Source organism: Anopheles maculipalpis, chromosome 3RL (genome assembly GCF_943734695.1).
Source record: "Anopheles maculipalpis chromosome 3RL, idAnoMacuDA_375_x, whole genome shotgun sequence".
NCBI classification, from domain to species: Eukaryota; Metazoa; Arthropoda; class Insecta; order Diptera; family Culicidae; genus Anopheles; species Anopheles maculipalpis.
Window position 1 is genome coordinate 28640265 of NC_064872.1, and position 11345 is coordinate 28651609.

Sequence of the window (11345 nt, forward strand, 5' to 3'; positions counted from 1 at the left end):
ATAAAACTTTCCAATGTAAGCATTTTAAAATGAAAAAAGGGCGCAATTTATTTTGCTGAAGATTCTTTGCACTGGTCACATAAACTGTTGAGCGTTGGCTTCCTTCTTTCCTAGCACAAATTCGGCCAGCTCGAGTGCTCCAATACCGTTCGCTTCGTCGTAGTACGGGAGCTCCTCCATGCGTTTGATCCAGGCAGCTATTTTGGGGAACTTGGCCACATCTAGTGGAACCACACCAACCAGGGAAGCGATACTTGAGATGCAGCTAAAATCGGCTATCGTTAGACTATCACCGACCATATACTCGTTGACGAGTGAATCCTCCAACAGACGGTACGCTTTCCGGATGTGTTCAACACGATCGGAGTGGAAGTACGACTTGCCTGAATAAATTACCGGTTCCTGTGGGAACAAACCAAAGGTTTTTTGTTTTTAAATCGTTCCCTGGAGGATGCGCGTACAAGTAGTTACTAACAAACAAAAAACTTAACCGCGAAAAGATAACTCCCGCCTCAAGATGTAGCGCCGTGTGGACGCGTGCTCGTCGTACCAGATCACTCGGGTAGAGACTATCATCGCTGCCGAACTTACACACGAGATAAATCATGATGGCGTGACTGGCGGTGATAACGACTCTTCCATCATCTAGAACCGGTATCGTTTGCTGCGGATTCACCTAGCGAACAGGTTGCAGAGAGTATGCGAAGAGCTTCTGTACTACCTTCTGCGAACCACTAGTAGCCAAATACCTTTAGGAACTCCTCCATCAGCTTGTCGCCTCGCATCAGTGTCATCTCTTTCTCGATGAGCTGGATGCCAAGGGCACGGGCGGTCAGCTTCACCGCACGGCATGGTGGACTCTTTCTGTTCGTGTACAGTACCAGCTTTTCCATCGTTTCCCGTACGCTGTGTGTGAAAGGTGATGATCCAACATTGACTAACTGGAGGATTTGCGTTGAGGGTCTGATAGAGTGTTATTCCAAAGATCGCCTCTCGCCGGATAATATTTTCTACTGAATGATGTAAGATAAGGCGATAAGATCCTATCTTTTATCAGGCATAGATGTTTGGTTTGGTAGATAGTTGGGAGAAGATGTTCTATGAACATTTTCTTCTTGGCTTAACGACCTTCTAGGTCACGTCGGCCATCGAATGGGTTAATACACTTGCTGGTCAGGGTTAATACACTTGGAGAGTCAGTCCTCCCCAAGGAGGGAACGGTCCGGATGGGATTTTAATCCCGTTACTGCCGTGTGAGACCGGCGCCGCTGTCGCCTCCACCACCTTGGCCGCTTTATTAACATGCATTGTGTATTTATGAATTTTTTTGTGATATTCTTATATTTTGATATCTTAGTGTAAAATCATATTCCACCGGTAATTGATTAGAGAAATGTTGCATATGTTTCCTCCCCTTGTCTGCTCTTGCCCCTAAGCACAGTAACGTATGTAAACGATGCCTTTTCCAGTGAAGGTAGGATATAATTTCAGAAGTACAAAAAACTAGTATTTCCAATGCTCAAACACAGTCCAACCTACATCCAAATGTGATACTCGTTATTTACAATGATTTGTGCATGTGACACCAAGGTGAGACAAGATTGGAGCAACGGAAGGGGCATGATGACACAGCTTGATGAGCATACACTTGGCATAGATTGTATGAGTCGACAGGCGCTGGTCTACCCTTATCATAGTTTTACTTGCACAGTTGGAGAGCAGACCGCGCTTGTGTACATTTAATGATTTTAAACATTAATCAGTTTTTGCTCAGGTACCATGTTCCAGATGTTTCCCTGCTACTGCACAAATCACGTTTCAGTTCATCACCGACTCTGAAGCATACGAGTTGATCGCCCATACGAAAAATGCCTAAACCAGTGCTGTACACCATCGAACTTAGTCCACCGTGCCGGGCAGTGGAACTAACTGCAAAAGCGTTGGGATTGGATTTCGAGCGCAAGGCCGTAAACTTGTTGGCTGGAGACAATCTGAAGCCAGAATTCTTGAAGGTATCGTATCGATTAGTGATCCTTCCCAAATTGGTGTTCTTTACACTAGGATTCTTGCTTTGGCTTTACAGTTAAACCCGAAACATACGATTCCGGTCCTGGATGACAATGGGACCATTATCGGCGACAGTCACGCCATCATGATTTATCTGGTGCGAAAGTACGGCAAGACTGATGCGCTCTATCCATCCGACATCGTTCAGCAAGCACGGGTCAACGAGGCACTCCATTTCGAGTCTGGCGTACTGTTAGCACGACTTCGGTTCATTACGGTATGTGTCAATTATTGAGCAACATTTTTTGGAACTCCAAATATAAATTCTCTCCTACGGCAGGAACTCGTCTTTTTCGCTCGCAAAGCGGAGATCCCCGAGGATCGCATCGAGTACGTGCGAAAGGCGTATCGTCTGCTGGAGGATTCCTTGGACGATGATTTTGTTGCCGGTCGTCAGATGACTATCGCTGACTTTAGCTGCATTTCGACGGTTGCCTCTACGATGGAGTTTATAGCGCTGGATAAATCAGAGTTCCCGCGAACTAACGCTTGGGTGGAACGGATGAAGAAGCTACCCTACTACGAGGAGGCCAATGGTGCCGGTGCTACCGGATTGGGCCAGCTTGTTGTGAAGCAGTTGGCCGATAATGCGAAAGCATAACATGGAGACAAGTGGACAAGTGTGTATTAGTCCAGTAAAAAATAGCAGCTTCTTGCACGCATGTGTAGCAGTGAATGAAAACCGGAATTTCTGACTACTTTATATGCTGCATCGTCATCGCGCGCCCACCGCTGAGCATAACAGGGATGATCACAATAAAAAAATCCCAGCACGCGCACACTCACAATTTCGCTTTATCTCGTCTCAAACAACCACAACCACATGGATCCGAAAAATGATGTGGTCCAACATTAATGAATTAACGAACGAACCGCTCAGTTCGGGTGTGTCTCTTCAACGCAACGGTTGTCCAAGAATGCCTCAGCTAGTTCTCTATACGCTGCACTTAAGCCCACCGTGCCGGGCTGTGGAACTGACGGCCAAAGCGTTGGGTTTGGAACTGGAGCAGAAGAACGTAAACCTGCTGGCCGGTGATCATTTGCAGCCGGAGTTCTTGAAGGTCCGTTGTTGTTGGATGCCATCTTTGCGTGTACTGTGCGAAATTATAATGTCGAGATCGTTATAGCTTAACCCCCAACATACGATCCCAGTGCTGGATGACGACGGTACGATCATTACCGAGAGCCATGCGATCATGATCTATCTGGTGACCAAGTACGGTAAGGATGATTCTCTCTATCCGAAGGATCCGGCCCGCCAGGCGCGTGTGAACGCTGCCCTACACTTTGAATCTGGTGTACTGTTTGCTCGGATGCGATTCATCTTTGTAAGTAAAACGAGCATTACGCTTTATTACGGCATAAAGAAATTTTCTCATTCAAAATAATTAATCCCAGGAACGTATTCTTTTCTACGGGCAATCGGACATCCCCGAGGATCGGGTTGAGTATGTGCAGAAATCGTACCGCTTGCTGGAGGATACTCTGTTGGATGATTTTGTGGCTGGCCCAACCATGACGATTGCTGACTTTAGCTGCATCTCCACTATCTCTAGTATTATGGGCGTTGTTCCGCTGGACAAATCGGAACATCCGCGAATTTACGAGTGGATCGATCGGCTAAAACAGTTGCCGTATTACGAGGAAGCCAATGGTGGCGGTGGAACCGATTTAGGAAAGTTTGTACTAGCCAAGAAGGAAGAGAATGCTAAAGCTTAAATAAAAGCAGAGATTATTTTGCTTGAAATAAAGAAGTACATTTGTAAATGTAACTTCAACTTGCTTGTTGCAACAAACAATAAAGCTGAAATCCTTCACGAGAGGTGATAAGCTATTTTCGATGTGTTGTACATTGAGTCGCCTTTTCTATAAAACTCTCAAATTATGATTTTTCAATTCAGAACGATGATGAGACAATTATTAGCGATTAATTCACGCCAAGTCATGAAGGAGTTACAGTACTATCAGGAACCTAAAGGAGTGCCAGTGCCAGGGGGAGGAAGGGGGGGGGGGGGGGTTGTTATTTGGCTTCGGAGCCTCTCACTGTTAAATTCGCCACTGAATAGAGCCTCTGATTTGGAACGGCTGGTAGCGAGGTAGATAACCGATAATGCACAAAATAATAACAACACGTGATAAGTCGAGCGTCTTTAAGTAAAAATAGAAACTTTTGGTATGCTTGTAGCGGTTAAGATAACCGATATACCCTTTGCCTGGCCCAAAATAATCACAGTCATGCAGATCGAAAATGGTAGTCCGGTGGTGTAGGCGTCACTTAGAAAAAGCTTGACCAGTTCGGATGTGGCTTTTTTCATGGTTTGCCTGAATTTGCCTAAGTTTAGAATAGAAGTGGCTGCTAAAGCATGGTAAATTGGAGCTAAAACTTAAGAAAATCGATCTGTTGATCATTTGTCGGTGATCAGTCGAGAAATATTATGAGGAAGTAAGAAAATGCTGGGGCTCTTAAAGCAAAAGAAATTAAATTTCTATAAATAAAGAACATTGCATCACTATGAAGACAATTAATTCTTATCATATTGATAAATACACAATAAAAATAAAAGTGTATAGCAATTAAAGTGAAAAATGATATAAAATGAACAAATAAAAAACAAAAAAAATGATAATAAAATCGTTAAAGTTGACAAAAACAAATACAAGAAAGAAAAAAGCAGAGATTACAGTAATTATCAAGCGTAAAAGCAAAAAGTAAAGCGAAAAAAAAACAGACAGTAAAACATCGTTTGCTTGCCGGCTTGTGTGATTGTTTCTGCTTAATCACTCACCCCATAGCGAGCGTCCTATTATCTAATCAAGGGCTTGTTTTGCAAATGTTTACCAAGCCAAACATCCCCCATATGTTTGTGTGGTAGTGCATCCCTTGCATCTGTCGTACAAGGGCGCAGAAGCGCACATATAGATGCCGTAGTACTGCCGCGATGATTTAGCGCGAGATGAATTGACATTCCTTTCCGGACCGTGCTACCGAGTGGAACACAGCAGCGTGAACGATGCCATCCAAAATTAAACTATACACGGCCAAACTAAGCCCACCGGGTCGGGCAGTGCAGTTGACGGGCAAGGCACTGGGGCTTGAGTTTGACATCGTCCCCATCAATCTGATCGCGGGCGATCATCTGAAGGAAGAGTTCCGGAAGCTCAATCCACAGCATACGATTCCGCTGATCGATGACAACGGTACCGTCGTGTGGGATAGCCATGCGATCAATGTGTATCTGGTGACAAAGTACGGTAAGGATGATAGCCTCTACCCGCCCGATCCGGTGACACGGTCCAAGGTCAATGCGGGACTGCACTTCGATTCGGGCGTACTGTTCGCCCGATTCCGGTTCTATATGGTAAAAAAGTGGGATTTTAATTTTTGGGGTAGGTTGTTAAAATGATAGTTTTGCTTTGGTTCTCCATAGGAACCAATACTGTACTTCGGATCTACCGAGACACCACAGGAGAAGATCGACAATCTGTACCGAGCGTACCAGCTGCTGAACGATACGCTGGTGGATGATTATATTGTGGGCAATCAGATAACACTGGCCGATCTGAGCTGCATTGCCAGCATTGCTTCGATGCATGCCATCTTCCCGATTGATGCAGCCAAGTATCCGAAGCTGGCTGCCTGGGTGGAACGTTTCGAAAAGTTGCCGTATTACAAGGATACGAATCAGGCAGGTGCCGACGAGCTGGCGCGGCTGTATCACGCCAAGTTGGAGGAAAACCGTGCCAAAGCTAAGTGATATGCGACCACTCAATAAATTTGACTCTATGAAATTTACTCTCTTTTCTGAATAAAAAAAAAACACATTTGAATTGATTGGCAAATTTTTTGTGTACACTGTGCTTAAATGGGGACGCTTCCTATCTCACCACTACGCACACAGTGACAGCAAACGTGCTAATTTAAACCACTCGAAGGTAGGTTTCCAGCACAGCATTAGATTAGAACCTGTTGGACCACGGACAGTGTTATACGCACGTCGTCAGCATGCCGAACATTAAGCTCTACACAGCGAAACTCAGCCCACCGGGACGCGCCGTTGAGTTGACGGCCAAGTTGCTAGGACTCGAGCTAGACATCATACCAATCAATCTGCTGGCTGGCGATCATCGTAAGGATGCATTTTTGAAGATGAACCCACAGCATACGATCCCGGTAATCGATGATGAGGGTGTGATTGTGCGTGATAGTCATGCGATCATCATCTATCTGGTGCTTAAGTACGGTACCGATCACGCCCTCTATCCGGATGATCCTGTCACGCGGGCCAAAGTAAACGCCGGTCTTCACTTTGACTCGGGCGTGTTGTTCTCGAGGTTGAGATTTTATTTCGTAAGTAAATTGTGACCTGATGATAACCGACCGATTCTAATGGGAGCTTCTTTTTTCGCATCGCTTTTTAGGAACCGATTTTGTACGAAGGATCTTCGGATGTGCCGCAGCACAAGATCGAGTACATGCAGAAGGGCTACGAACTGCTAAATGATGCACTGGTAGACGATTACATGGTGGGGAATACGCTGACGCTGGCCGATATTAGCTGTATCGCAACGATAGCGACGATGGAAGAGTTTTTCCCGATGGATCGTAGCAAGTATCCGGCACTGGTGGGTTGGATTGAACGGTTGAGTCGTACCTTGCCAGAGTACGAGCAGCTTAACCAGCAGGGGGCGGTCGAGTTTGCCGAAATTTGTGAATCGTTGAGACTTAAAAATGCGATCAAAGCTCAGTAAACACTGGAGGGTGTGATCAAGATTTAGCCATAGAATGTGAAATAATTTCCCATAGTGCATAGTTTACGATCTTGCTGCAAGGTTCCACCCGGTTTGCGTTTTCAATGTCACCAATACAAATAAACATGCGCGACAGTTGCTGTAACAGGTTGTTTATTGTAAGCACATTGTGGATAGCAAAACAAACAGAGAATTCAACAATGAACTCAGATAACCCTTTTATAAGACAAGAGTAGGGTAATTTAAATACACCATACGACTATACAACATAATACTGAACCCGGTGGTGTGATGCTTATCGCCGAATTTTACACAAATACATTCATGCAGACAGAACGTGAGGGTTTCAGATTAATTAATCCGGAGTTTTGGGTTCAGTTTTGTGCTCGCTTCTTTCCTCAACGAACGCCTCTCGGACCTCCTCTATCACGCACTATTGTAAGCTATTACTTCGCACTATTCTTTTCACCAAGCATTTGCATCAGCTCGCCGGCAGCTTTCAACCCACGACCCATAACTTCCCCATAGTACGGTAGCTTGCTCAACCGGTCGATCCAAGCGAACGTTTTCGGAAAATCTTCCACCGACGGCTTCAACATCAGATGCAGCGTAGTAACACTGCTGACACAGCTCAAGTCGGCGATCGTTAAATGATCGCCGGCAACGTAATCCGACTGCAGCAGGCTCTCCAACCGCTGCAAACCCTCCAGCGCACGCTGCAGATTCTCCTCCGGGATAGCACTCTTACCCAGCACGGTCAGATTATCCGTACAGAAGCGCAACCGGGCGAATAGGATCGAACTTTCGAAGAACAGAGCCGAATTGATACGTGCCTGCTGCTCAAAGTCATCCGTGTACAGATCCGTACCGGCACCGTAACGACGGGCAAGATAAATCATGATAGCGTGGCTGTCCCACACCAGAAACCCATTATCATCGAGCGTTGGGATCGTTTGGACCGGGTTTAGCTTCTTGAACTCATCGTTCATATGCTGACCCTTGAAGACATTCATTTCCCTACAAAAGAGATGAACAGAGGAAAAGAGGTTATGTCACGTTACGAAATCGCGTAATTACCACATACCTAATCTCAACATCAAGGTTCAATGCCTTGATGGTGAGTTCGGCCGCACGGCCAGCGGGACTAATGATGTGCGTGTATAGGACCGGCTTGCTAGACATCTCGTACGAAACTGACGGCCCCGAACTCGGTTTGTTTGTCCGGCCGCAGTGAAGTGAAAACGAAAAACTCTCTCCCCCCCGCGAATGCAGTTCCCCTTGTGTGGACTTTAACCTTGAGTTTTGGGTGATTTTTGTTGATACGCACACTGGGGTAAGGTGACGCTTCGTTTAAGACCGTTTGACGTAATCTTAATCGAAGCTAATGCTCCCGCCTAATGGTGGTGTGGGAATATCGATCGATAAGTGTACCACACCCACTTTTCAAAAATCGTTCCGTTGGTGTGAGGACCATTTTCCGACTCATTAGTATACAGAAAAATAGCTACGCATATACGATAACAACATATCTGGTTATCTTGATGGCATGAATAACTAATAGCCGATTATTTGAGTACTGCGTTATGAAAGGATTCTTTAGTTCAGATTTGATCTCAAACGAAAGATATTGTTCGATAGTTAATTATCTACTAATGGGCAAAATGCATCACTAATTCTGGCTGGACTACTGACTCCAGTAACATAATGCCCTAACCTCTTGGAATTTTAATCGATAGGAGAACCGTAGGATTTTTGGTATCACTCTGAGGTTCTGAAAAGGAGTCTGATATTATTAGGATTTTGAAGTTTCTCTTCACACTTCATTAAAATAGCTGTCTATTAGCAGCAGTTTGGACTGTTTGCAATAGATAGGAACTGGATTAGAATGGAGCTTTTTAAAGCAGAACGTAGTAATGCGGATGTATTTTGGCGCTTCCTTGCATTCAATCGCGATGATGTCCGGTGCCTAATGCAAGGACTAGATTTATTACTTTTTCGTTTGGGGTGCTTCTGGGTGTCACTGAAGTGCCCACACTCCGAGAGAGTTTCAATATACGTTCCTTCACGACCCTTCGTTTTCGCGCTTTCCTGGCAAATCCTCCCAGACGCACGGTTTATGTTTGAAATGACTTCGGCGCTTCAATCTCTTCGAACTTCCATTCCTGCTAAGCCTCTTTCCGCTCTCTATCATTAGTCGTCATTCAAGATATTTTTCCCCTTTTCTTAAAATTAGTCTGTTTAGACATAACTGGCATGACGTAGTAGGTCGTTAAGCCAAAAAAGAAACCGAAATGAATTCGTCATTCCTCTCCTAATTTCGCAACACCCATAATTGTTTACTTTACTTACCCGTTGGGTGACCCGAAGTCCTGGAAACTGCAGTCGAACCTCTGCCAACAATTTATTCCAATCATTCTGACGGCAACCGGATTGATATTGTCACACGGGTTGGGTTGTCCGGTACCATTCGCATGATATGGTTAACTTCTCCTTGATCAATGTAGCGGTTCTTTCAGAGCATCTCACTCTAGATTTCAACTGAGAGAATTCCGCCACCAGTTCGATTTTGTCAGAACCCATGGCTCCGAGGCGTAAAGTTGAAATACTGAAACTTTAAATTTGTTGTAAACTCACAACTTTGTCCGTCACTGGTCCACAACAAGTTGACCTATATTTGATAGTCACGGTTTAAAAATAAATTATATTAAAGTGCAAATTATTACATACTCACAATTGCCACACATTTCACACAGTTACACTCTGCATCACTAATCAATCTTCGTTGTTAATTCTTTCCGAAGCCGAAAACAAATTTTCCACGATCAGCACAACCGGATTAAGAAGCACTGAACCATTCGGGGATTATCAGGTTGCAACCGGATTTGCTCTTAACCACAGGCTCCCGTCATTTGCTCTTTCCAGTCCACTTCATCAATTCGAATCTCGCGTCAATTAAATCCAATCAGTATCCAAGATGGAGTCACCAAGCATGGTACTGTATTACGACGAGGTTAGCCCGCCAGTACGTGGCGTCCTACTGGCGATTGCTGCACTGGGTGTGAGGGATCGGATCAAGTTTGAGTACATCAATCTTTTCGGTGCAGGACATCTGAGTGCTGACTATATAAAGGTGCGTTTTGTTTTCGATTTCTTGCAAAACTTGAGTTTAAAGTCCGTGTTTCATTCAATTTGTTCACAGATTAATCCACTGCATACGATTCCCGTACTTCGTCATGGTGAGTTGACGCTTATCGATAGTCACGCTATTTTGATGTATCTGTGTGACACGTTTGCACCGACCGATAGTCCGTTTGCCATACAAGACACGCTGGCAAGAGCGAAAGTGTTCAATATGCTGTGCTTCAACAACGGTCATCTGTTCCAACGTGACGCAGAGGTTATGGTAAAGATTGAAGGCACTTCCCAATACTTGTTGACACTTTTTTCTCAACTAAACCTTTCTCATTTTCCACAGCGTAAAATCTTCAGCGGTGATATTACCGATCCAACAGGCCATCTCAAACCGATCGAGGACACGATCGATGCGTTGGAACACTTCTTAAAGCAGTCTCGCTATACCGCACTTGATCGTCTTTCGGTGGCAGACTTCGCCATAGTCGGTACGCTCAGCACACTGGATCTCTTGGTACCGATTAAAGGCGACCGATGGCCGCGCGTTAGCGAGTGGTACAAGGAGATGCAATCACTTCCCTACTACAACGAACACAACCGTGTTGGGTTGGACAAGTTGCGCGAAAAACTAAGCACCAGGATTAAGATCTAGTGTGAAGAGTACGGCGTTTTTCTTCGGTTTCTCTTTATTGTGTGCAATGCCTCTGGTGTGTTCGGGAGGAGCTATAGGTATCTCTCGCCGTATATCTACCACACATTTGCCGGCTTTTTCTACAGTAGTAAAGCTTACACTTACACAGAGTATATCGTTCGATGAAGCTGATGCATGTCACACTTAACATAGGTGCATCTAGAGCGGAATTCTTGCCTCATCGGGTAAACTGAGTTTCCGCATGAGTAATAGTATATTCATCTCAACAACAATTACCTGACAAAGTGGGACAACTATGCAAAATTTCAATCGTTTCACGTATCCTTTACATTTTTAGGCAAACAGAAGAGATCTATAACATCTTTCTTGCTCAGAGATGATTTGCAATTTGTAATATCTAAATAAACTCTTGCAACACTATTTTTTTGTATGGGGAATTCCGTAAATATATAAACATAAAAAAAAAAAAACATTTCAAGCACGATCCACAAACGTTGATTTGTACGGCAAAAAATCTTCTTCCTGTAAATAATATTTCTCTCACGCTTGTGTGCTACACACTGTCGGGTAAAGGGGGTCATGAAATCTTCATTCTTTCTACGTTATAACATCCACAACATTCACGCATAAATTCAACTTCGTTGCTCAATAACGTGCCTCACAATATTTACACTAATTAAATTCATTTATCCCTTTCCTCTCACTTGCTGAAGCATTTAGTTATTAGATAAATTTATCCTCCACA

At 44.4% G+C, this 11345-nt stretch overlaps 6 protein-coding genes across 6 annotated transcripts in view; 4 read left to right on the plus strand and 2 right to left on the minus strand.

Annotated features, from left to right (window-relative positions):
* The window catches only part of LOC126565343 (glutathione S-transferase 1-like), a 190646-nt gene that overhangs the window by 804 nt on the left and 178497 nt on the right, over positions 1–11345 (plus strand). The gene's annotated exons all lie outside the window — the stretch shown is intronic.
* Positions 58–957, minus strand: LOC126565344 (glutathione S-transferase 1-like). Its single transcript, XM_050222517.1, has 3 exons — positions 750–957; positions 476–676; positions 58–402 (listed from the first exon to the last, which is right to left on the minus strand). The coding sequence occupies exons 1-3, from the start codon at positions 891–893 to the stop codon at positions 76–78; spliced, it is 672 nt and encodes a 223-aa protein (XP_050078474.1). The 5' UTR covers positions 894–957; the 3' UTR covers positions 58–75.
* Positions 1869–2668, plus strand: LOC126565353 (glutathione S-transferase 1-like). Its single transcript, XM_050222527.1, has 3 exons — positions 1869–2012; positions 2084–2284; positions 2348–2668. Exons 1-3 carry the CDS (start codon positions 1869–1871, stop codon positions 2666–2668), a joined length of 666 nt encoding a protein of 221 aa, XP_050078484.1.
* Positions 2939–5822, plus strand: LOC126560540 (uncharacterized). Its single transcript, XM_050216499.1, has 5 exons — positions 2939–3128; positions 3195–3395; positions 3466–3780; positions 5079–5426; positions 5496–5822. Exons 1-5 carry the CDS (start codon positions 2985–2987, stop codon positions 5820–5822), a joined length of 1335 nt encoding a protein of 444 aa, XP_050072456.1. The 5' UTR covers positions 2939–2984.
* Positions 6070–10600, plus strand: LOC126560541 (uncharacterized). Its single transcript, XM_050216500.1, has 6 exons — positions 6070–6415; positions 6487–6812; positions 7918–8027; positions 9783–9946; positions 10016–10219; positions 10292–10600. The coding sequence occupies exons 1-6, from the start codon at positions 6071–6073 to the stop codon at positions 10598–10600; spliced, it is 1458 nt and encodes a 485-aa protein (XP_050072457.1). The 5' UTR covers position 6070.
* Positions 7263–8011, minus strand: LOC126565347 (glutathione S-transferase 1-like). The gene is made up of 2 exons (XM_050222521.1): positions 7901–8011; positions 7263–7833 (listed from the first exon to the last, which is right to left on the minus strand). Exons 1-2 carry the CDS (start codon positions 7996–7998, stop codon positions 7263–7265), a joined length of 669 nt encoding a protein of 222 aa, XP_050078478.1. The 5' UTR covers positions 7999–8011.

Bases quoted from the DNA above. Each gene is read 5' to 3' on its own strand.
- LOC126565344 (XM_050222517.1), bottom strand. From the start codon at position 893: ATGGAAAAGCTGGTACTGTACACGAACAGAAAGAGTCCACCATGCCGT. The intron at 677-749 runs GTATTTGGCTAC...CCTGTTCGCTAG, and splicing joins TGATGGAGGAGTTCCTAAAG to GTGAATCCGCAGCAAACGAT. The intron at 403-475 runs GTTAGTAACTAC...TTGTTCCCACAG, and splicing joins CGCGGTTAAGTTTTTTGTTT to GAACCGGTAATTTATTCAGG.
- LOC126565353 (XM_050222527.1), top strand. From the start codon at position 1,869: ATGCCTAAACCAGTGCTGTACACCATCGAACTTAGTCCACCGTGCCGG. The intron at 2,013-2,083 runs GTATCGTATCGA...TTGGCTTTACAG, and splicing joins TGAAGCCAGAATTCTTGAAG to TTAAACCCGAAACATACGAT. The intron at 2,285-2,347 runs GTATGTGTCAAT...CTCCTACGGCAG, and splicing joins CACGACTTCGGTTCATTACG to GAACTCGTCTTTTTCGCTCG.
- LOC126560540 (XM_050216499.1), top strand. From the start codon at position 2,985: ATGCCTCAGCTAGTTCTCTATACGCTGCACTTAAGCCCACCGTGCCGG. The intron at 3,129-3,194 runs GTCCGTTGTTGT...AGATCGTTATAG, and splicing joins TGCAGCCGGAGTTCTTGAAG to CTTAACCCCCAACATACGAT. The intron at 5,427-5,495 runs GTAAAAAAGTGG...GGTTCTCCATAG, and splicing joins CCCGATTCCGGTTCTATATG to GAACCAATACTGTACTTCGG.
- LOC126560541 (XM_050216500.1), top strand. From the start codon at position 6,071: ATGCCGAACATTAAGCTCTACACAGCGAAACTCAGCCCACCGGGACGC. The intron at 6,416-6,486 runs GTAAGTAAATTG...ATCGCTTTTTAG, and splicing joins CGAGGTTGAGATTTTATTTC to GAACCGATTTTGTACGAAGG. The intron at 6,813-7,917 runs GTAAACACTGGA...CTCAACATCAAG, and splicing joins AAAAATGCGATCAAAGCTCA to GTTCAATGCCTTGATGGTGA.
- LOC126565347 (XM_050222521.1), bottom strand. From the start codon at position 7,998: ATGTCTAGCAAGCCGGTCCTATACACGCACATCATTAGTCCCGCTGGC. The intron at 7,834-7,900 runs GTATGTGGTAAT...TCTCTTTTGTAG, and splicing joins AACCTTGATGTTGAGATTAG to GGAAATGAATGTCTTCAAGG.